General features: G+C 41.0%; 1 protein-coding gene across 2 annotated transcripts in view; it reads left to right on the top strand.

Moving 5' to 3' along the window:
- Positions 1 to 22,526, top strand: part of DDX42 (DEAD-box helicase 42) — a 41,993-nt gene extending 19,467 nt beyond the window's left edge. The window contains exons 4-18 of one of the 2 annotated variants that reach the window (XM_044247643.1): positions 1,599 to 1,660; positions 3,015 to 3,051; positions 3,898 to 4,047; positions 8,123 to 8,227; positions 10,303 to 10,422; positions 11,287 to 11,463; positions 12,056 to 12,184; positions 12,812 to 12,911; positions 13,508 to 13,555; positions 14,284 to 14,381; positions 15,219 to 15,495; positions 16,648 to 16,874; positions 18,328 to 18,438; positions 20,150 to 20,251; positions 20,856 to 22,526. In XM_044247643.1, coding sequence (XP_044103578.1) covers positions 1,599 to 1,660; positions 3,015 to 3,051; positions 3,898 to 4,047; positions 8,123 to 8,227; positions 10,303 to 10,422; positions 11,287 to 11,463; positions 12,056 to 12,184; positions 12,812 to 12,911; positions 13,508 to 13,555; positions 14,284 to 14,381; positions 15,219 to 15,495; positions 16,648 to 16,874; positions 18,328 to 18,438; positions 20,150 to 20,251; positions 20,856 to 21,608 — 2,496 coding nt within the window. In that variant the 3' untranslated portion in view covers positions 21,609 to 22,526. Of the gene's footprint in view, positions 1 to 1,598; positions 1,661 to 3,014; positions 3,052 to 3,897; positions 4,048 to 8,122; positions 8,228 to 10,302; positions 10,423 to 11,286; positions 11,464 to 12,055; positions 12,185 to 12,811; positions 12,912 to 13,507; positions 13,556 to 14,283; positions 14,382 to 15,218; positions 15,496 to 16,647; positions 16,875 to 18,327; positions 18,439 to 20,149; positions 20,252 to 20,855 lie in introns of those variants that run through there. The other variant, XM_044247644.1, reaches the window with a different exon arrangement.
- The last annotated feature ends 49 nt before the right edge of the window (positions 22,527 to 22,575 follow it).

The raw sequence follows: 22,575 nt of genomic DNA, 5'->3' as shown, positions 1-22,575 counted from the left end.
ATCAGAAAAACTCATGTTGCTTTATAATAAGAAATGGTAGTGCAGGATGTGTTTTTACCTTGGAAAAATTACTTAATTCTTCTGACCTGGAGTTTCACATGTATAAAACAAAGAGATCAGTGATTATTAATTTGTTGTGTATAACAATTACCTTTGGAAAATGGAAAATACATGCATTTAACTCCACCCCCAAGAATTCTGATCTGGTAGATTTAGAGAAGTGTTTTTCAACCTCAGACTGTCAACATATGGGGATAATTTGTTTTGGGGGCTGTCCTGTGCATTGTAAGATGTTTAGCAGCATGTGTAGCCTTTACACACTAGATACTGGTAACAACCCCCTGGTCCCTCTCACCTCCCCCGTCCCAAAGCAACCAGAAACATCTCCAGACATTGCCAGATGTTCACTGGGGACAAATTCACCCCGGGTTGAGAACAGTCTTTTCCAAAGTCAGATCCAAAAATTTGCCATTATTTTACTAGTCCCAATAATAGTTTGATATTAATGGTCTTAAGCTATACTTTGAGAAAGTGTAGTTTGGCGAATTTGCCAGAATTTAAGGCCTTTTATAGCCATAATTTTTTTAAGTGACTAGTTAAGCATTTTTTCCTAATTTTTCCATGTTTGGTAAATATTGTAGCTAAAAATCATGTAATCCACATATAGCCAAATTTTTAGAACATTTACATATTTCTCTTTGAAAAAATGTCAGAATACAATTTGATTACATCAAGATGTAACTGTCGAAATACATAGCTAAAAGTGTGATGGTACTTGTTCAAATCTAAAAATTCTTTATAAAGAAATTCCCCTTTGGAACCCTCCTACACTGTTGGTGGAAATGCAAGCTTGTTCGGCACTCTGGAAACAGTATGGAGGTTCCTCAGAAAGTTGAAAATAGAGCTCCTCTATGACCCAGCAATTGCACTACTGGGTATTTAGCCAAAGATACAAATGTAGTGAGCCGAAGGGGCACGTGCACCCCAATGTTTATAGCAGCAATGTCCACGATAGCCAAAGTATGGAAAGAGCCTAGGTGTCCATTCATCTGTCCATTGATAGATGAATGAGTATAGAAGATGTGGTGTATATATACAAGGGAATATTATGCAGCCATAAAAAATGAAATCTTGCCATTTGGAATGACATGGATAAAACTAGAGGGTAAGCGAAATAAGCCAATCAGAGAAAAGACAGTTATCATACACTCTCACTGATAGGTGGAATTTGAGAAACAAGGCAGAGAATCATAGGGGAGGAGAGGAAAAAATGAAACAAGAGGAAACGAGAGAGGGGGACAAACCGTAAGAGAGACTCTTAGGAAACAAACTGAAGGTTACTGGAGTGGAGGGGCTGGGTGGGGTGGCTGGGTGATGGACTTTGGAGAGGGTGCTAGCGTGAGCACGGTGAATTGTGTAAGACGGGTGAATCAAATTGTGTAAGACGGGTGAATCAAATTGTGTAAGACGGTACAAATCAGATTTGTACCCCTGAAACAAATAATACATTATAAAAAATAAAATAATCTAACTTTAAAAAAATTCCCCTTCTCATGTGTTTAGTGCAAACAATTCCATATGGCCTTTTGTTTCATTAGGATCAGGCGGCTAGAGACATGAAGAGGCTTGAAGAAAAGGACAAGGAAAGAAAAAACGTAAAGTAAGTTGTTTTCTTCTCCCTCACAAAGGTTACATGAAAAATGCTAAAGTATTACAAAGCTTATTTCCCCAAAGTTTGTAGAGAAAAATTAAAATACACGAATGTCTTGCCTTGAAATTACCCTGTATCTTATAATAGAGATGACAAAAATCTTTGCATTTGCAGTAATTTAAAACATTCTTTTTGGTAGAATAATATTTAGTGTTTCATTGTAATTTTTTAGTAGACGCAAGAGTGAGTACAGTGGGAGTTGAAAGAGTAATTACTAAAGTTTGGGCTTACTGTTCTGAGTTTTGTCCCGTAATTAATACAAAGTCAGTTAATGCCTGCAGAATTAATTATGAGTAATGTGATTATATCATAAAAAGTATGTTATCAATAAATAATGTAGACCGGTTTATTTACGGAGTGATATGCTTTAGCAACAAATCAGAACTTGAAATATCTTATTTTCTGGGAAAGCGAATTCTTCTCTTTCCCCTTGCTGAATACGCTCCTCTTAAGGCTTTTGCTTACCAGGCACAGGTGGGCATGGTCGGACTTACCCTCTGCTTGTCAGTCAGTGCCTCAGGCCCTCGCCAGGTTTCCTGCGCCACATGGAGGTTCAGCCCTCGCTTTGGTGCTTACTGTGTGTTACATCCTCTTCCAGTGCCCTACGCTGGTGACGTTGCTTGCCTTGAGAACAGCAAGTGCTCTAGGTTAGGTGGAAAGTCTGTTAGAAACAGATGGTTGTGGGAACTACACAGCCATACTCTCTGTAGCAGCTGAGAGATGCTGCACGTGGTGACACCCCCTCCTCCATGAGAACCGCTTGGGAGTTTTAGTATCAAACTTAAAAAAGAATTGAGGTAGTTCTTCTCTGTCCGCAAGGATTTTGGCTGAATCCAGTTACTCCAGAGCTAGAAACTCTGGGGGACAGTAAGGAAATTGTGACATTCTTTTTAGTGTATACCAAATAGAGGGGTTTTGGCTTTTTTTTTTTTTTTTTTTTAACAAAATGCAGTTTCTTTTAAAAATGCCTTTCACAACTGCGCTGTGTTTGTCTTACGGGGTTTTCAAGGCTAGGATCTTTGGGTATCTATCTTCAAGGGTTTTTATTCCTTATATCCTCATTAGTAATTGATGTTTCTAGGGTACCATATCATCCCATTCAGAAGAGTGCAAAGTGCAGCTTTCAGGTGAAGGCACACATACATGCTGAATGGAACGTGTACAGTGTGCTTATTGCTGCTTTGTTATTGTTAGTGTTGAGAGTTCCTGTGCTGTATGGAATTCAACACTAACTTGCTATAAGTATGGAGCTGGGTATGTGGAACATTTGCAGGGAAGTTTGTTTCTCCGCTTGTTTTTCCAGGGGTATTCGAGATGACATTGAAGAGGAAGATGACCAAGTGAGTTCCTATGCAGTATTTCTATCTTTTATTTTCACCCCACAAAGTCTGTACTGGGGACAAGCTAGAGGTTGCCTTCACTGAAATGGCCATTCCTGACAGTGAGCAGGGAATGTCACGTGACTTGCTCCTTTTCTACCTGTATGACCAATTGGTAATAGAAAAATTCACATAGCTTTCCCCCATGTTGAAGATGGAACTGTTCATCAGCCATGACATCAAAAACAAATACGAGTTTTATTCAGCTTGATTTTTTTTTTCCAAAATTAAATGTTTATGCTTCTAAGTCAAGAAGTAGTGTGGGATCTTCTGATGGCCTCTAGCAACATCTAACCTTTACCTCTTTCTAAGGGTTCTGATTGTGATTCTTATATTTCAAGATGGAACATTAGTTTAATGACTGTCCTTCAGTATTTTTCTTCCCATTGTTCAGTTGTGGGATGGTGAGAAGGGAACCAGAGTGAGCAGTAGCCCTTTCCAGGTTTGTGAACCTTCTAATCAGTGTCAACTTCCAAACTTGGATTGGTCAGTCCATAGCATGTGTTCCACAGCTCTGGGCAGGGTAGGTAGATACCCCACCCCAAGAAGGCTGCGGGATAGACAGCTTTGTAAGTCTTGTTAAACAAGTTAAATCATTGTGTAGCACTAACTGTCTCATTCATTTCTTTTGATTATCCCTCTGAATACTGCTGTTGTTAAAGGAATCATTGCTAGTATAAGTCTTGCCTTACTTGGTAGGTATTTAAACTGTGTGCAGTCATCTGGTACACTGTGTGCACTAATTACAGGAGCAGAGATGTTCTTAGTTGTATTTGGGTGTGATTATATTCTTGTGCTTTCCTGCAGGAAGCTTACTTTCGGTACATGGCAGAGAACCCAACTGCTGGTGTGGTTCAGGAGGAAGAAGAAGATAATTTGGAATATGACAGTGATGGAAATCCCATTGCACCTTCCAAAAAAATCATTGATCCTCTTCCTCCCATTGATCATTCGGAGGTATGGTGTTTCTTGCTAAATTTGATTCTTATTTCAAAAGCCGATAGTTCCCTTCAGCTTTAATATCTAGATTTTTTCAATATCTCAGTAATCCTGATTCATACTCCTTATGTCATGAAAATATTTGTTCTTTGGGATCTTCCCATCTCTGCTAAGTGGTCGAGTCAGGAAGTGAAGCTTTATAGCTTATGTTGTTCAAGGCACAGCTGAATCGCTCGCTCCTGTTCGATTTTAGGCTTAGATTTTTTTTCAAGCAATTGTACTTGTTTTCCAGACCATCATTTACCTTTCAGAATGGGCCCTTGGACCTGCATTTGTCTTTTAATTGCTGTAAGTCTTTATTGTTTCTCTCAGATCTGGGGCAGATGAGCAGCTGTTCCTTCAAAGTGGAGCCAGGAATTATAGTTTCCTTAAGTCAGGAAAAAGAGAATGAGAATGAGGATATCCATATACCCACTTTAAAAAAAAAAAGTGTTTCATTCAGATTAAATATCAGACGAGGTCTTGCATGCCTTAATCTAGATCTAGAATGGTGGTTCTCAAAGTGTGGTCCAAGGACTCTTACAAGGATCTTTTCAGGGAGTCTGAAAAGATGATTATTATTATTAATTATTATATTATTACATAATGTATAAAATATAATATATAATTCTATAATGATTATAATAATAATTATTATTTTCATAATAATGCCAGCATAATTTGCCTCTTCCAACACATCAGTTATCTGCATTGATAGTTAAAAAAGCACAGGTAGGTCGCATTCCTGAAACCTTAGCACGAATGAATCAAGGCAGTGTTATCAGCTTATCTAGCAGTGGTTATACTCTTCCCTGCCACACCCTCAGAGTTTAAAAAAAAAAAAAAAAAAAAAAAGGCCAGCTTCACTAAAGAAAATCCTGGATAAAACGGTAAAAATTATGATTTATTAAATCTTTTTTTTTTTTTTTAAAGATTTTACTTATTTATTTGGCAGACAGAGACCACAAGTAGGCAAAGAGGTAGGCAGAGAGAGAGAGGTAGGCAGGCTCCTGACTGAGCAGGGCTCAGTCAGATGCGGGGCTTGATCCCAGGACCCTGGGATCATGACCCACTGAGCCACCCCAGGCACCCCTGATTTATTAAATCTTGACCCTTGTGTTCTTTTTCTTCTGTGTGACAAAACGAGAAGTACAAATCATTTCTGTTGTATGCCAGAATAGGATAGTTGTCTCTAGGGTAGGCACTTAGGTGTTTGAGTTGTAAGCTGACCTAGCTGCTTTTTTTTTCATGGAATACCATTTTCTTTTGAGAAAATGAATGACTTCTCAAGGGAAACAGTTGAAAATGTTTATTGCCAGTGATAGGAATTCAAGCTTTCAAGCGAAAATAAGAATTTGGGAAGCTTCTGTTCACAAACTTCTATTCACGGAGTTTAACAGCTTTCCAGTACTTAAAGACTGTTGTAATGAAGTTGATAGTGATAAACAAGTATGATTTTTTTTATTGTATCGTGAAATGTTTTGCCATGTGGATGATCCGCATACTATTTCAGTGAACCAGTATTTTCAAATATACAATGCATGATTTTACGAGATTGTGCATGAATAAAGGCTTCATTCAAAATGTGTGATAGATCCATGGGGTTATAATATAATAATGTGAGAATGTAATTTATGTGGTGTCAGATTATACAATGAAAATATATTTTAAGAAGTGACCACTTGTCAAGGCTCAGTGTACTATCAAAGAAGTAAAAATCCACCAGAATTTGAAAAGACAACTGAAAATAAATATTCTCTTCCCTTTGTAATTACATATCTTTGTGAGGCCGGATTTTCTTCTTAGGCTTCAATCAAAACAGTATATCGCAACAATTTGAATATAGTAGGGACCAATTTCTTTTAAGTCAGACATAAAGAGATACATAAAAATGTAAAACAAGTTTATAACTTTTTTTTTTTCCCTCAAAGATTTTATGTATTTATTTGACAGAGATCACAAGTAGGCCGAGAGGCAGGCAGAGAGAGAGGAGGAAGCAGGCTCCCCGCTGAGCAGAGAGCCCGATGCGGGGCTCTATTTCAGGACCTTGGGATCATCACCTGCTGAAGGCAGAGGCTTTAACCCACTAAGCCACCCAGGCGCCCCTATAACTTTTTTTTAAAGTAAAGCTTTTATGTTATAGTATAGTGGTGTGTTACTGTTTTTAAATGAATAAATCTTAAAAGAATTTTCCCAATTTTAATTTTAATATGGTAACTGTCAGCAGATAAAACCCACACAAGCAAAAGCTCATTGTGTTTTTGATAAGTGTAAAGGGCATCTGAGACTACATTTGGGAACTGCTGGTCTAGAGTATGGGTTATACTCAGATTTTTAAATGTTTCCTTTTGCACAGATGCTACCAAATAATGCCTTAGTATTTACATGTGGTAAATGAAACTAAAAATGTGACACTAATGTGGGAGGAAGCATCCATGATAAGATAAAGGATGAAAAACTAATAAGAAAAACACACAAATACTTGAAGAAGTCATCTAATAAGATGTTTGAGATACTTGACAGAACTGTCAAACCTCGTCATCGTTCTGGGGTAGCGCGCAGTTGTCCTTGTGTAGTGCGGGCAGCCCGCCGGGAGAGAGCAGAAGGAAGGAAAGGATAGCCTTTCTGCGTCTGTGTAGCTTTTTTCATGTTCGTTTCTTGTATTTATTCATATATTTGTTATTTTATTCATTTCATACATATATATAACAAAAAATAACATATTTGTATGTACAGTTTGTGAACGAAGACAATTCTGCCCTCAGGGAGCTTCCATTCTGAGAAAGAGGAGAACTGAGGAAAATCCTGTTGTCGCTTAGTGCAGCCTGGTGGGGAGTATAAAAGGTTCTGCCTATTTGTGGTGCTAAAGGAGAACTTTTTAAAAACTATCTTACTTTTTTGTTGATAATACCATAGAAAGATAATTTTAGGCTATATCTAGAATTAATGTAATTTTATTGTAGACCACTTAGGTGGTTAAAGAGAATCATTTAACCAAATTAGTAAGTGGTGATATGTTTATTTTTATAGTCTCAGTACAGTAAATTGTAAAAAGAGTAGCAGGAATGACTTCTTTCCTCTTTGGAATTGGAAATGCTTAGCCACACATTTTTTAAAAGTTATGTAAAGAGTTTCATGTTTTTATTTTTATTTATTTATTAAAAGATTTTATCCATTTATTTGACAGGCAGAGATCACAAGCAGGCAGAGAGGCGGGGGGGGGGGAGCAGGCTCCCTGCCGAGCAGAGAGCCCGATGCAGGGCTCGATCCCAGGACCCTGGGACCATGACCTGAGGCGAAGGCAGAGGCTTTAACCCACTGAGCCACCCAGGCGCCCCAAGAGTTTCATGTTTTTAAAAAGAATAGAACCCTTCTAAAGGCAAAGGTCTCCTCATAGGAAATATTAGAAATGTTTTTAAATGTTAGAGCTAGGTGAACAGCTTATTCCAAAGTGTGTTTAAATGTATAAAGTGGAATGTCTTTAAAACACTTGTCCTCTAAAATAAAACTAAGACAAAATCAGAAAGGGAGACAAACCTTGAGAGACTCTAAACCGTAGGAAACAAACTGAGGGTTGCTGGGCAGGGCGGGGGTGGGGTAACTGGATGATGGACATTAAGGAAGGCCTGTGATATAATGAGCACTGGGTGTTATATAAGAATGATGAATCACTGAACTCCGCCTCTGAAACTAATAATACACTATATGTTAATTAATTGAATTTAGATTTTTAAAAAATAAAAATAAATACTTGTCTTTTGAGGCCTTTGGCTATATAGAGATTCCTTAGTCTGCATCAAGGTGGTTCACATCTGCAGTGTCCTCTAGGAGTCTCTTTAGGAAGTAGGCTGTTGTTTATGTTGAAAGTGGAAATTGGTAAAGATACTGGCTGTACATTTGGGATGTGTGTCATGAATAAGTGAATTCCTTTGTCCTCTCTTGCTGGTTAAGGCTTTACTTACATAATATGTGTAAAAGGTTATTTTGCATTAAAATCAAACTTACAGGATTGACTCTTGAATTCTAGACTAACTTTGAATAATTGGACCTGCAGATTGACTATCCACCATTTGAAAAAAATTTTTACAACGAGCATGAAGAGATAACCAACCTCACCCCTCAGCAGCTAATAGATCTCCGTCATAAGCTCAATCTTCGGGTAAGTCGATCATTAAGCCAAATACTCTTTTTTTTTCCTTTTAAGATTTTATCTATTTATTTAAGAGAGGGAGCACAAACAGGGGGAGCTGCAGAGGGTGAGGGAGAAGCAGACTCCCCACCAAGCAGGGAGCCTGATGCAGGGCTTGATCCGGGGACCTTGGGATCATAACCTGAGCCGAAGGCAGTTGCTTAACCAACTGAGCCACTAGGCTCTCTTAAGCCATGTATTTTTATTTTTATTTTTTTATTTTTTTATTTTTTTTTAAGATTTTATTTTATTTATTTGAGAGAGAGAGACAGTGAGAGAGAGCATGAGCGAGGAGAAGGTCAGAGGGAGAAGCAGACTCCCCATAGAGCTGGGAGCCTGATGTGGGACTCGATCCCGGGACTCCAGGATCACGCCCTGAGCCGGAGGCAGTCGTTTAACCAACTGCGCCACCCAGGCGTCCCAAGCCATGTATTTTTAAATTAGTATTAGTTAGTCCAGGGTTAGTAGTATCACTTATCCAAACTAAAATAACCTTCTTTTCTAATGGTCCTTGGACTGTCTTTGATAGAGTAATAACTATATCCTTTTAGGCTCCTGTGTCTTGATTTTTATTGTTTTAGTCTTCCAGCTCTTTTAGGATAGGATTGTTTTTTCTTTAATGCAACACATGTGAATGCCATATATATGTTCAATTTTGTATCTTGTGTTGGAATAAGAAGTCATTGTGACCTTAAAATTAGTCAGGAGGTGTTTCAGCAGTGAGTACTGTGTGCTAGGAACTGCGTTAGGCAGGCTGGAAATGAAGGGGGTAAGAGTCCCCATCAGGAAGGAGAGACAGGATTAATAGATATAAACAATATGTGAAGTCTTAGAATATTTTAAAATTAAGACATCTCAAATTATATGTAGCACACTTTTTAAAAAAATTAGAAGAAATGAACATCTTCTTAAAGTATGCACTGATTTCAGAATAATAGGGTTTTTTTGTTTTTTTGTTTTTAAGATTTTATTTATTTATTTATTTATTTGATAGAGACAGGGTGAGAGAGGTAACACAAACAGGGAGAATGAGAGGGAGAAGCAGGCTTCCCACTGAACAGGGAGCCCAATGCGGGGCTTGATCCCAGGACCCCAGATCATGACCGGAGCCTATGGCAGACGCTTAACGCCTGAGCCACCCAGGTGCCCCAGAATAATAGTTTTTAATTGCCAAAAATTTTTGGGTTGCACATTGACCACATTGTTTCGGGTACTGCTAGATGTTAGTTAAGTGAAACACACAGATAATACAGTAATATCTTCTCTAGGCTGGACAGCTTTCTGGCCTCTGTCTGCCTTGCTAATTTCTGTGTGATGTTTGAACCTGTTTTCGGGAGAGGATGTGTGCATATCCATGCATTGCCTATTTTCCACGGGTAACCTACATCCCCTGCCCCCCCCCAAAACCTTTTAAGTGAAATCCTGATTAAACATTATCAGTATTAGAAGCATTGCAGAGTTACTACTGTTGGAGTCCACGTGGAGGTTAAAAACCCCATTCTTCACCTGGGTGTAGTTTGAACAATGTTTGACAGTAGCTGGACCATCATTAAGTGGGACACTAGCTCTTTAGGCAGAATTTGAAAATGTAGACAATAAATAGTAACCAGTGGGTATAGACATGTCTTGTTTGGAGTTATTTGCACTTTCATTTTATTTCAAGAGTATATTTTATTTTTTTCTACCATCTGGTTAATAGTTACGCAAAATGACAAGGAAAAGTATTCATGACTTTTTCCAATTCATTGCGCAATATTTTTATTTCTTACAAGAAAATTCTGATTTAAGAGATTTCTAGGCACTTAATCATTTTAAATGATGTGACAGTTGCCTCAGGAATATTTATAATGGAGTTTTTTATGTAAGGCTTTAGATCTATTATTACTTGGGTTATACCTTTTCAAGCAGTATGCACTTTTGACCAGACTTCTGTTTTCCCTTGTGTATACTGAAGTGCAGTACAAGGTGCAGGTGAACACTGTTGAACTTCCAATGCTGCTCATTTTGAAGTATGAGTCACTCCTGGGAGTTGTCTTTATTTGTAGGTCTCTGGTGCTGCACCTCCTAGACCGGGAAGTAGTTTTGCTCATTTTGGGTTTGATGAACAACTTATGCACCAGATTCGGAAATCTGAGTACACACAGCCCACTCCAATACAGTGCCAGGTAAGTAAAGCGTAATGAAAGAACAATAAAGCAGGATGATACTCAGTGACTATGCTGATTTTACAAACAAGTCAGAGCAGTAAAACATCATGTAGTCCAAAATTATATTGGCATAGATAGAAGGTATCTAAATATTTCATCTGTGGCTTAGTCTCCAAATTTTGCTTGGAAAAAACATACATGAAATCCAAGAGTATTTTTGAAACATTTAAAAATTAAAGAGTAAAAAAAAAATTAACAAAAGTATATTACTGACCATTCTAAGATGTTGCTAAAGGGGCTGGGAAATATTCTTTTGTATCTGCTAAATATCTTGAAAATATGACCTGAAGAAAGCAGTTTTTTAAATAAACATAATTAAAAAGATTTGGGTATAGACAAGCACTGCCAGTGACTAAGATTCTTTTGGCCGTGACCTGAAAATTCTCTTTTATAACTGGAAGTAATAACTTTTGTTTTCCATTTATATATGGGATTTATTCATTCCTACACAGAATGTGAGAATTTTCTGTATGTGGATGAGTAAGCTAGTCTGTACCTTCTCAAGTGGAAATTTTTCTGATTTTAGCCACCCACTTACATTATAAATTGCAGTTTTTTATTTCTGTATCTCAAGCAAAATGGTCGTTCATATTTTGTAAACCGTGGCTGACCCACTTGTAGAGAATGATAATATTATTTGCTATAAATCAAGCAGTTTATGGAAATGCCAGGTATTCCTTATTATTTTATAGCTAATGTGCATGACCATATCAGGATATTTTTATTTCATTGGAAATGAATGTCATTAGTTTCCCTAGGATTTCCTTCAGTGTGTCTTTCAAAGTGAAAGTTTAGAGTGGATATACTTTATTTTTTCTCTAGGGTGTGCCTGTGGCATTAAGTGGTAGAGACATGATTGGTATTGCCAAAACAGGCAGTGGGAAAACTGCAGCTTTTATCTGGCCCATGTTGATTCATATAATGGACCAGAAGGAATTGGAACCAGGAGATGGACCAATCGCAGTGATCGTGTGTCCTACTAGGGAGCTCTGCCAGCAGGTGCGTGCTTTGTGTAGAATGCCCCCTTCTGTGTGTGAACTAGGAAGGGATTAGTCAGTCAAGAGGGTAGAATTAACTGGGAAGCTTCTTCAAAATGTGGTGAAATGTGCATAAAATTGATCATTTTAATCATTTTTTAAGTATACAGTTCCATAGTATGGAGAACATTCACATTGTTGTGCTACCAGGATACTTTTGGAAAATACTGTGTTCCTGTATATTTTCCATATGACCAAGCACATACTTTTCCCTAAAAATGTTGAAAGAGAAAAAATATTCGGGAATTGCTTGTATTTTAAGATCCCAGGGTTTTCCTCCTGGGTTAATTCATTTTGCTTGTGTAGAGAGGCAATGACAAAGTCAGGAAGAAAAGTTTAAAAGAAAAAAAGAATAATCAAGACAGAGTTGCAGATAGCCTCTTGGTGCTCTGTTCATTTACTTTATGAATAAAAATGTGATTTTAAAGCATTTTCTAGCTTTTGATTTTCTATGACATCACATTCTCTGGGTTTTTTGTTTTTTTTTAGAACTCCCTTTTGGGTATTGGTCAGGGTCCTGGTTTGTTCATATCATTATGTCAACAACTTTGCAGATCCATGCAGAATGTAAGCGGTTTGGGAAAGCGTATAATCTTCGATCGGTTGCCGTATATGGAGGAGGAAGCATGTGGGAGCAGGCCAAGGCCCTTCAGGAAGGGGCAGAGATTGTTGTGTGTACCCCAGTAAGTATGTCTTGGGTTCAAAGTGGCTTCTCAGCCATTCTTGGTGTGGAAAGGTGTTGGTTATTAGAGGAATCGCCCCTAAAATGTGGTAAAGAAGGGTCGAGAATACTCTGATAATCACAGCTTGTGGCTTTGGTTTTATTTTGAATGGGTGCCTAGATTAGCAGTCTGTTAAGACCGTCTGACATCTATGTTAGTAGCTACAGATTCCCCTCTGTTTAGCTTTTTTTATTGTTTTCCTAGAAAGTGGATCTGTGGTTACTTGAGACCATCAGGAATCAAAAAGAAGATGATCTTTGGACCGTACAATTTGGAGTTTAGTCTAAAAGAGTATAGTCTAAAAGTTCCTAAAAGAGTATAGTCTAAATAAAAAGCTATCAAAAAGGTCCTAAATTAGGTTGTTTTAGAAAGCCCCACGAAATAGTTCTGGCCGTGTTCCCACAACTGCGTTTTTTTTAATTTTCTGTTCTTTTAAGCTCTGTAGCGCATAAAGTCCCAAGTCTGTCCGACCCAGTGTCTGTTATATTCAACAGCTGGAGTATTAGCACTTTTGTCAGGAGTACAATTCTAGAAAGTTCTTGTAAATGCCTTTAATTATACTTCCTATTCATTTTCTGGATCTCATAGGGACGACTAATTGATCATGTGAAGAAGAAAGCTACCAATCTTCAAAGAGTCTCTTACCTTGTGTTTGATGAAGCAGATCGCATGTTTGACATGGGATTTGGTATGCCTTTGGTACCAGTTTCTTCTGTCTGCATCTTCATGATACTTTGTTTTTTCTTGTCTTTCTAGACTTAGCATTTTCTTTCTGTATGAGAGATGCTAAAAATTCTCCTGTGTAGGATTAGACCATAGAGAAAGAGCTAAACCATTAACTATTTTTAGGTATTCTCTTACGAAGTATGTTAGGCTTGATGGGGTTACAGACATTTTGAAGGTGCCTTTGTGTATAGGGAAAATATTTTCTCTATACTTTATTTTTATTCATATGACTTTGATTGTGGAGGTCAGGGTCTATGTTCTTAGGTAGTAGATGTCATATCATTTTAGGCTCCTTGCTTTCCTGTCCTCCCAACTTAACCAGCGTTGTGGAAATTCTGAATAACCCATCTTTTTGATGGAAACTACTGGGCCCAGCTTAGCTGGGTGGAGGGGAAAGATTTCTGGGTTTCATACTGAATGATGGGCCTAGGAGTTTCACATTTTCTTTAGTAGTTATAACTCCTCATGTGGATATTTTTATTAAGATGACTTTTTCCTAGACATCCCAAACCATCATGTGGAGTTATAATGTTAATTTTACTGTTTTACTTTTTCCAGAGTACCAGGTGCGATCCATAGCAAGTCATGTCCGTCCTGACAGACAGAGTATGTATGAAGCCGTTTTATTAAGTGACATTTGTATTCAGAATAAACACCTATGTATTTTATAAACACTCACAGTATGGCAGCAAAAACGATCATGTGGGTACTGGTGAGAACCATAGAGGAGGAGATAAAAAGTTGGAGTGGCACAGAACCTTAGAGATCATCAGATATAACTCACTCATTTTTGTAGATGATAATCCAAGCCTGAGAATTAAATGACCTGTCCCAAGTTACGTGGTTTGTTTGTTTGTTTTTTAAAGATTTTATTTATTTATTTGACATAGAGAGATCACAAGTAGGCAGAGAGGCAGGCAGAGAGAGAAGAAGGCAGGCTCCCTACTGTGCAGAGAGCCTGATGGCGGGGCTCGATCCCAGGACCCTGAGATCATGACCTGAGCCGAAGGCAGCGGCTTAACCCACTGAGCCACCCAGGCGCCCAAGTTACGTGGGTTTATCAGCGCATAGAGTTAAAGCACAGTGCAGGGCTGCCGACTGGAAGTCAGAGCCTTTTCGAACCATGTTGACAGTCCCTGACTTAACTGCGAATGTATAAAAATGGAAAAAGAAAAATGTGTTTTTCCTTAGTGAATCGATTTTGAAACTAAATTTTAAAAGTTCAGGTGGGTTTGTTTTATTAAACTGAATTAATTCTGAGTATCAGTAGGAGGCTTAGTGGGTTTTCAAAACCGAAGTCACTGTTTTTTAACAGAATTTGCTTCACCTTTTAGCTCTCTTATTCAGTGCAACTTTTCGGAAAAAGATTGAAAAACTGGCCAGAGACATCCTGATCGACCCTATTCGTGTGGTGCAGGGAGACATTGGAGAGGTAACCCTAATAAGCAAGGCTAGATTATTATAGGTTATTTCTCATATTTGGGAGACATGGAATTACTTTTCCACTATTTTGAGGAAAAACACACCACTATGTGCTTATGTATTTATAGATGAGGCAGTGTAATTCAGATTTGTTTTAAAAAACAAGGTTAGGAGCATAGATGAGACAGCCAGATTTTAAAAATACGGATAATTGTTGGAAGTCGGGTGATGGGTACATAGGAGATAATTATGTTCACTTCATTTTTTTGGAATGTTTAAAATTTTACATAATAAAAATTAAAAGCTTTTAGCGGGGAGAGAAAGCGGGCTTTGCCTGGAAGACAGGATAGAACAGACATTTAAAGTGATTGTAGGAGGAGCGGGATGACTTGAAAGACCTCATGAAAATGAGTTCGTGGAATTTACCTTTCCATATGCCCTGTGTGGAAAATTTGGCTACCTTGAGCGTTCCTAAAGTTGCTTTGCCATGTTTATTATTGAAGTTCTGTGCAGTTAGCTGGTGTTACGACATTATCTGCTTTTCATTTTTGAGTGCTTTCTATGTGTATATGAATTGTATTAGGAGCAGTGAGTGGGAAGGAGAGAAAAGGAGTTTAATTTATTAGGAATAAATAATCTGAATTTCTTGTAACACTGTATTGCAAAGTATTGGGGCTCATGAATAGTTGGGTAGAGCACAGCGACTTGAGAAGGGATGAAGGTTTCGAGCTGCACCTGAGTTGCTGAAAGAAAGCCTGAGGAGAAGAGGGTGGTAGAAAGTGATGTCTGGTCCTTGTTCGGGTGCCTCTTGGCACAAATGTCACAGTCCTCTTTTCTTCCTTTTCAGGCAAATGAAGATGTGACACAGATTGTGGAAATTCTCCATTCTGGGCCTAGTAAATGGAACTGGCTTACCCGGCGTCTGGTAGAATTTACCTCTTCAGGAAGTGTTCTCCTGTTCGTTACTAAAAAAGCCAATGCCGAGGAGCTAGCCAATAACCTTAAGCAGGAGGGTCATAATCTTGGGCTGCTTCATGGGGACATGGATCAGAGTGAAAGAAACAAGGTCATTTCAGACTTTAAGAAAAAGGACATCCCAGTCCTGGTGGCCACAGATGTTGCAGGTAGAGTAAAACTTTCCCCGGTGACCTCATGGCCCTGCGCTATAAGGGTCTCTGTCTTGCCGCATAGGGTCTAGGACATGGGGTGTGCCTCGGGGGCTCAGTCCATTTAGCGCCTGCCTTTGGTTCAGGTCATGATCCCAAGGTTCTCGGACCGAGTCCTGCTTTGGGCTCCTTGCTCGGTGGGGAAGCTGCTTCTCCCTCTGCTTGTACTCCCTCTCTCTCACAAGTAAGTAAAATCTTAAAAAAACAACAGCTAGAGCACTGGGCAGGCTGGCAGAGGTGCTCTCCCGGCCTGGCTGGCCACCCCACGAGCAGCTCAGACCGTAGTGCCCAGACCTGGAGCTCTGGGTACCACGTTCACTTCATGTTTCTCTTTGAAGAAAGAATCCCTGCAGTTAGAAGATACTCAGGGGAAAAATTTGTGGAGCCGGTTAGATCATAGACCATGCCTTTGTAGTGTGTCTTAACATTGACTGGGCATGCTTCACTCAAGACTGAAAAGTTCTTTGAAGTTGAATTTTGGCTTTATTCTCAGTTTTGGGGTTTGTTTGTTTGTGTGTTTTTTGGTTTTTTTTTGTTTTGTTTTTATTTTATTTTATTTTATTTATTTGACAGAGATCACAAGTAGGCAGAGAGGCAGACAGAGAGAGTGGGTGGGAGGAAGGCTCCCTGCCAAGCAGAGAGCCTGATGTGGGGCTCAATCCCAGGACCCTGGGATCATGACCTGAGCCGAAGGCAGAAGCTTTAACCCTCTGAGCCACTCAGGCGCCCCGGCTTTATTCTCAGTTTTAATAGTTGCCCTTAGAAAACTGGTATTTTCTCTCCAAAAAGGAGATAATTTCTCAGCTTCAAGCCCATTTGATGCTGGCTTTCATCATTTTACATATTCCTGGTGCAAGAGTGAGGCCATGGCGGGTTACTGATAGGAGGCCTGTGTCCATCAGCTGGACAGCCTGGCGTCGGAGAGTCAACGATGTTGACATTTGCTCTAGAAGGGCAGCTTAAATGCTTGGATCTTCCCAGCTCACCACACCATGCACTTTGCCTAAATAAAAGGAATGGGGGTTCTTAAAGGACCAGCATTTTTGGTTATTTTGATTATTTTGTGACTCCTGCTAAAGGGTGAAAGAATTTGGGTGTTTTTTTTTTCAGCTCGTGGTCTGGACATTCCTTCAATTAAGACTGTCATTAACTATGACGTGGCACGAGACATTGATACTCATACTCACAGGATTGGCCGCACAGGACGAGCAGGTGAGAAAGGTGTGGCCTATACCTTGCTGACTCCCAAGGACAGTAATTTTGCTGGTGACCTCGTCCGGAACTTGGAAGGAGCCAATCAGCATGTTTCCAAGGAACTCCTCGATCTGGCGATGCAGGTGAGTGGCAGGGTATACTAAAGATGGTTCCAGGTTCTAAAACTAGTAACACACACACACACACACACACATAGACACATGACAGAAAAGTTGCAGATGCGTAGGGGAGTCCTTAGGGGGTACAGATCCATATTGTAGGACATTAAAATTCATCTGGTCTTTTTTCAGCTACATTGATTTGAAAAAAGCGTTTTCCTTTCTGTGTGCTAAAATCTGTCTCTCTGAAATTTCTGCCTGCTTGCCCCATAGCACACTTGTAAGTTTAATCTCAAAGGTGGGTGTTTCCCCCTTACTGTCCTTACTCCCAGTCTTCATCTTGAGGAGTTAAAAATGTGTGATGTCTTAAGAAAATATGATGTATTTAACTGTTTCTCATAGACTTAGGTCTGAGACCTTTAACCACTTGGATTACCAATCTAAAACTAAGCTAGACATTCTACTGAAGTAAATCCTGAGTCATCTTAACATGTGTAGTCCCCAAATTACAAATGGGTTCAATATATACATTTTGATAGTGGAGACTTAGGTCTTTTTTAAAGTCAAAAGTCAGTGCACAGAATAGTCAACCCGTCCTGCACTTGGGGTGTGGTGTGCTGCCCCTGCTCTGGCTTCTGGGAGTGGAGGAACCTGCATTGCAGGAAGGAGTAAAATGATGTTTCCTTCCATTTCCTAGGTATAGAAAGCCTGTCATAAACTACATTTTCGAACAGGATATATCTGGTCTTTGGCTTTTTCCTACGTCTCTTTTTGTGCCTTAGGCTTCCTGTGCTCTCAGACTGTGGGATCAGCTTCCCTGGTCAGTGCCCTTCTGAAGCCAGCCCTACCTCTTAAGTATTTCTCTTAGATTGTAACGTGTGATTGTTAGATAAAGGGCTATGTCTTCCATTGGTGTTTGCATTCTGAAAAGAACATAAATCTGATTCATAATGTGCTGGCAGCAATCAGGTTCAAGGAACACTTCAGGCTTTGGGTACATAAAACTTTTCGGTTTTGTGGCTAATTGCCCTGGACATCTGCCCTAGAGCCAGTTCTGGTGAACCTCACTTCACATGGTCTTTTTCTTTGACTTCTGAACCCTCTTATAAGCTCCAAACTTGTAAGTTCAATAGTACATCTAGATTAATAAATGGAAAGTCAGTTCCTTTTCCCCTAGGAAGTTAGAAGTGGCCCGAGTAAGTGCTGTACATCGGAGCCTGACCACCTCATACCCTCCCTGAAGGCCCTGAGAAACAGCAGTATCGGAAGCCTCAGATAGGGGGCTCGGCCCCTGATGAATTTGATAGACTGCACGCCCCAAAGAAGCTCATTTGTGGTTCCTGCAAGCCGTTGCCATAAATACATTGGCTAAAGATGAACCACTATGTTCTTCCTTCCCACTATGTTTCTGACGATGTTCTCCTTCCCTGGCTGCCACTTCCTCCTGTGACCTAACCTTGAATTGTGTTCAATGCAGAATGCCTGGTTTCGGAAATCCCGCTTTAAAGGAGGAAAAGGCAAAAAGCTGAACATTGGTGGAGGCGGCCTTGGCTACAGGGAGCGGCCTGGCCTAGGCTCAGAGAACACGGTGAGTCCAGACTGCCAGACTGTAGCTGTGCCCTTTGCGCCGCTCCAAGTCCTGGAGGGTGTTACGACGGTCCTCCTCTACCTCAGTGAGTTCAGAACCTGGCCTAGAGAGGAATGTTGGGACTTTGTCTTAAAGAAGCATCTGTGTGTACTTGGTGACTAGATACGCTCAGGAAATCAGTCCTTTCACATCAGTTCGCAGATTTGGTCCTAGAGCAACAGTAAATGTGTATTTCTGCTCCCCCCCCCAGACCTGGTGAATCAGAAACTTAACAAGCCCACTAGCACTGGCCTTAGAGTCTGCTGCTGGGAACTCTTAACTCCTGGAGTTAAGAGTCCGTACATTCTGTGGGAAATTGCATCAGAGATGAGAGGTAACTTTTCTTATAAAACAGGTAACAAAAGTGCCCCCTTAGTGGCTTTTTTTTTAAGATTTTTATTTATTTATTTGACAGAGATCAGAAGTAGGCAGAGAGGCAGGCAGAGAGAGGGGAAAGGAAGCAGGCCCCCTGCTGAGCAGAGAGCCGATGTGGGGCTCGATCCTAGGACCCTGGGATCATGACCTGATCTAGAAGTCAGAGGCTTAACCCACTGAGCCACACAGGCGCCCGCCCTTACTGGCTTTTTAACTGCCTGTTTAATATCCCCTTGATTCGTAAACCAAAGACGCAAACTGCCAGTCTGTATTTCTGGAGCATTATTGTCATTTTGGTGTCTCTGATACAGCGTCTCCCCGGCTCACTAACGGTAATGCACATGCGCGTGACGCAGGTGGTCGTGGTAGCTAATGTTGGCCACTGCTGGCAGGCACTCGTGCGTGTTAACCTCATCCGCCAACCCCCTGGGGAGCACAGGTCTGCTGGTCAGGAAACTGAGGCACCCCAGGTTACACTCCAGTAAGTGCTGAAACTGAGACTTGGGCTTTTAAGAGTGGATTCAGAGCCTTGGCCCTGTACGAGCAATATGCATGTGCTCTCTGGTGCCTCGGGGCCTCTTCATGCTGAGCGTGAAGCTTCACAGACTCATGTAAACACGCTTGTGTGTGTAAATAAAACCTTATGATCGGCTTCCGCCATAATTTGACTTCAGGATTAGGGTTAATTTCTAAAAACATAATTGCTGGGTTAAAAAGGATAAGCATTTTTTAAAAATTTGATTTCCTTCTTTGACAGAGAAAGCGTGCGTACAAGCAGGGGGAGTGGCAGAAGCAGGCTCCCCGCTGAGCAGGGAGCCCAACCAGGTCACCAGATTGTGATCTGAGCGAAAGGCAAATGCCCCACCTAGAACCACCAGGCGTCCTAGGATTTTTTAAAAATTATTACTGTACCTTTTCCCATTCAGTACAGATATCCTGTTCGCATCACAGCACCCACTTATATCTCCAGTATGTGAGGCCGGTTCTGGCAGTGGGCTTTCCTGCTCATTTTGTCCTCATGGGCGTGCCTTTTTCTTTTTCTTTCTTTCTTTCTTTTTTTTTTTTTTTTTTTTAAAGATTTTATTTATTTATTTGAGAGAGAGAGACAGTGAGAGAGAGCATGAGAGGGGAGAAGGTCAGAGAGCGAAGCAGACTCCCCATGGAGCTGGGAGCCTGATGTGGGACTCGATCCCGGGACTCCAGGATCACGCCCTGAGCCGAAGGCAGTCGTCCAACCAACTGCGCCACCCAGGCGTCCCTTCTTTCTTTCTTTAATTATTTTTTTTTTTTTTTTAAGGACCGAGGCAACAACAATAACGTGATGAGCAATTACGAGGCCTACAAGCCCTCCACAGGAGCCATGGGAGATCGGCTGACGGCAATGAAAGCGGCTTTCCAGGTCTGAAATTAAGCAGTTAGCTAAAAGAGCTTTGCGCAGTGATGAGGGGTCTGGTCTGAGAGGGTAGCTGAGCTTGTAAGCTTACTGCTAGACTTAGGCCTTCTCACTGCTTCCTGTTGCGAAGGTCCGCTTCGTGCCAGGTTAGCTGGAGCTGCAGGTGTAGAGGCTGGGCAGTCTGAGGCCCAGGGACGTGAGCTATCCCAGAGCCTGGGGCTCTTGTGCTATAGCAGGGCTGGTGTTCCCTCCCTGCCAACAGTCTTGCCCACCTCTGAGGCTCTTGTAATCAGGTTGAGAGTAATTGCCATTTTTTTTCAGCTAAGACAAGTTTGATTCTGGAGCTCTTGTGAACGCTGAGCCCCTCTATACTTACACCTCTAGTTAGCTAGATAACCGGCTGAGCCTTAGTTTATGCATTTTATCTGGGTTCAGACTGATGTTTCAGCTAGGTCCCCTAGATTTATTCTTTCTCATTAATAGAGGAACAGGGTTGTGGGGCCTACAGTACCAGGAGAGCATAGAATTTCTAGGTCTCTTCTCATTTCCAAGCTTCACGTATCCAAGTTTCTTGAACCTACTGTCTTAGCTATTGTTGTCTCTCTTTTAGTCACAGTACAAGAGTCACTTTGTTGCTGCCAGCTTAAGCAACCAGAAGGCGGGAAGCTCTGCTGCTGGGGCAAGTGGATGGACTAGTGCAGGGAGCTTGAATTCTGTTCCAACTAATTCAGCCCAACAGGGCCATAACAGTCCAGAAAGCCCCATTGCCAGTGCCACCAAGGGTATCCCAGGCTTTGGCAATACTGGGAACCTCAGCAGCGCTCCAGTGACCTACCCTTCTCCTGGAGCACAGGGAGTCAACAGTACAGCTTCAGGGAATAACAGCCGAGAAGGGCCTGGGGGAGGCAATGGGAAGAGAGAGAGATACACGGAGAACCGGGGTGGCAGCCGTCATGGTCATGGAGAGAGTGGCAATCGGCATGGTGACAGTCCACGTCATGGAGATGGTGGTCGCCATGGAGACGGATACCGCTACCCAGAAAGCAGCAGCAGCAGCAGCAGCAGCAGCAGCAGCAGCCGTCATGCTGATGGTCACCGTCACGGGGAGAACAGGCATGGAGGAGGTGGCGGTCGACACGGAGAGAGCCGAGGTGCAGGAGAGAGCCGAGGTGCAGGAGAGAGCCGAGGTGCAAACGATGGTCGGAATGGTGAAAGCAGGAAAGAGGCTTGTAATCGTGAGAGTAAGGTGGACCCCAAAGTGGACAGCAAGATGGACAAGGTGGACAGCAAGACAGATAAGACAGCCGATGGTTTTGCTGTCCCCGAGCCACCCAAGCGCAAGAAAAGCCGATGGGACAGTTAGAGGGTATGTGCTACAGTGTGAAATCAGTTGTCTTTAATTTTATTTTTAGAAAGATTTTTGGTAACTAGGTGTCTCAGGGCTGGGTTGGGGCCCAAAGTATAAGGACCCCCTGCCCTTAGTGGATTAGCTGGAGCTTGGAGACATGACCCCTTCATCTGGATCAGTTTTCAGATGTCTTCTTGGGAAGCTGCTTTGGTCCTTGGAAGCAGTGAGAGCTGGGAACCTTCTATTGGGCTCTGGGTGAGTTGTGAAGGTCAATTGAGGATACCCTGAAAGAAAGGGCCTTCTAGGGCACAAAACTCACTCTAGGTTTATATTATATGTAGCGTTATATTTTTTACTAAAATGTCACCTTATACACATCTACAAGTAAGATTTCTTTTCTTAGCCATGTGGCCAGGCAGTCCGCTTTTTAGGAGTCGGCTTTCTGCAAACCCAACCCACTGAAGCGTTTGTAGGAGACTTGGGGAAGCATTTTGGTGCTTCTAGACTTTGCAGGGAAGGGAGATGTCTAAGTGGGAGTCCATGCTCAGGTTTCCCAGCCAGGTTTGTATCCAGTCCTGAGACAGGAAGCAGCAGCCTGCCAGACCCAGAGAGCCTCTACCCTCGAAGAGGAAGATGATCCTGGAAATAAGACTGCTCCAGGTCTGAAGTGTTACCAAATTGAGGGAAAAAAAACAAAAAACAAAAACTCAACAGCTTTTAAAGTGTCTTCTATTTCATTGTATTTTTTTTTTTAACTTGCCACAATGGTAGAAAAATCTTTTGCTGAAATGATTTTGATGATTTTTTTGTTCTATCTATCTTGTTTATAAAAGGAAAAGAAATATACATACTTCGAATTTTGTGACTTTGTGAAGGTTTCTTTAAGATGTGCATTCCTTTCTGCTTGCTCTAGTAAATGTTTTACTACTGGGACCTGTGGATTGTTTGTCATTTCTACTTCACAGTGAGTATATACTATGAT

The sequence above is a fragment of the Neovison vison genome, chromosome 5, assembly GCF_020171115.1.
Source record: "Neovison vison isolate M4711 chromosome 5, ASM_NN_V1, whole genome shotgun sequence".
Taxonomy (NCBI): Eukaryota; Metazoa; Chordata; class Mammalia; order Carnivora; family Mustelidae; genus Neogale; species Neogale vison.
The sequence above is the reverse complement of the archived record's forward strand: the minus strand, read 5'-3'. Positions and strand labels throughout refer to the sequence as shown.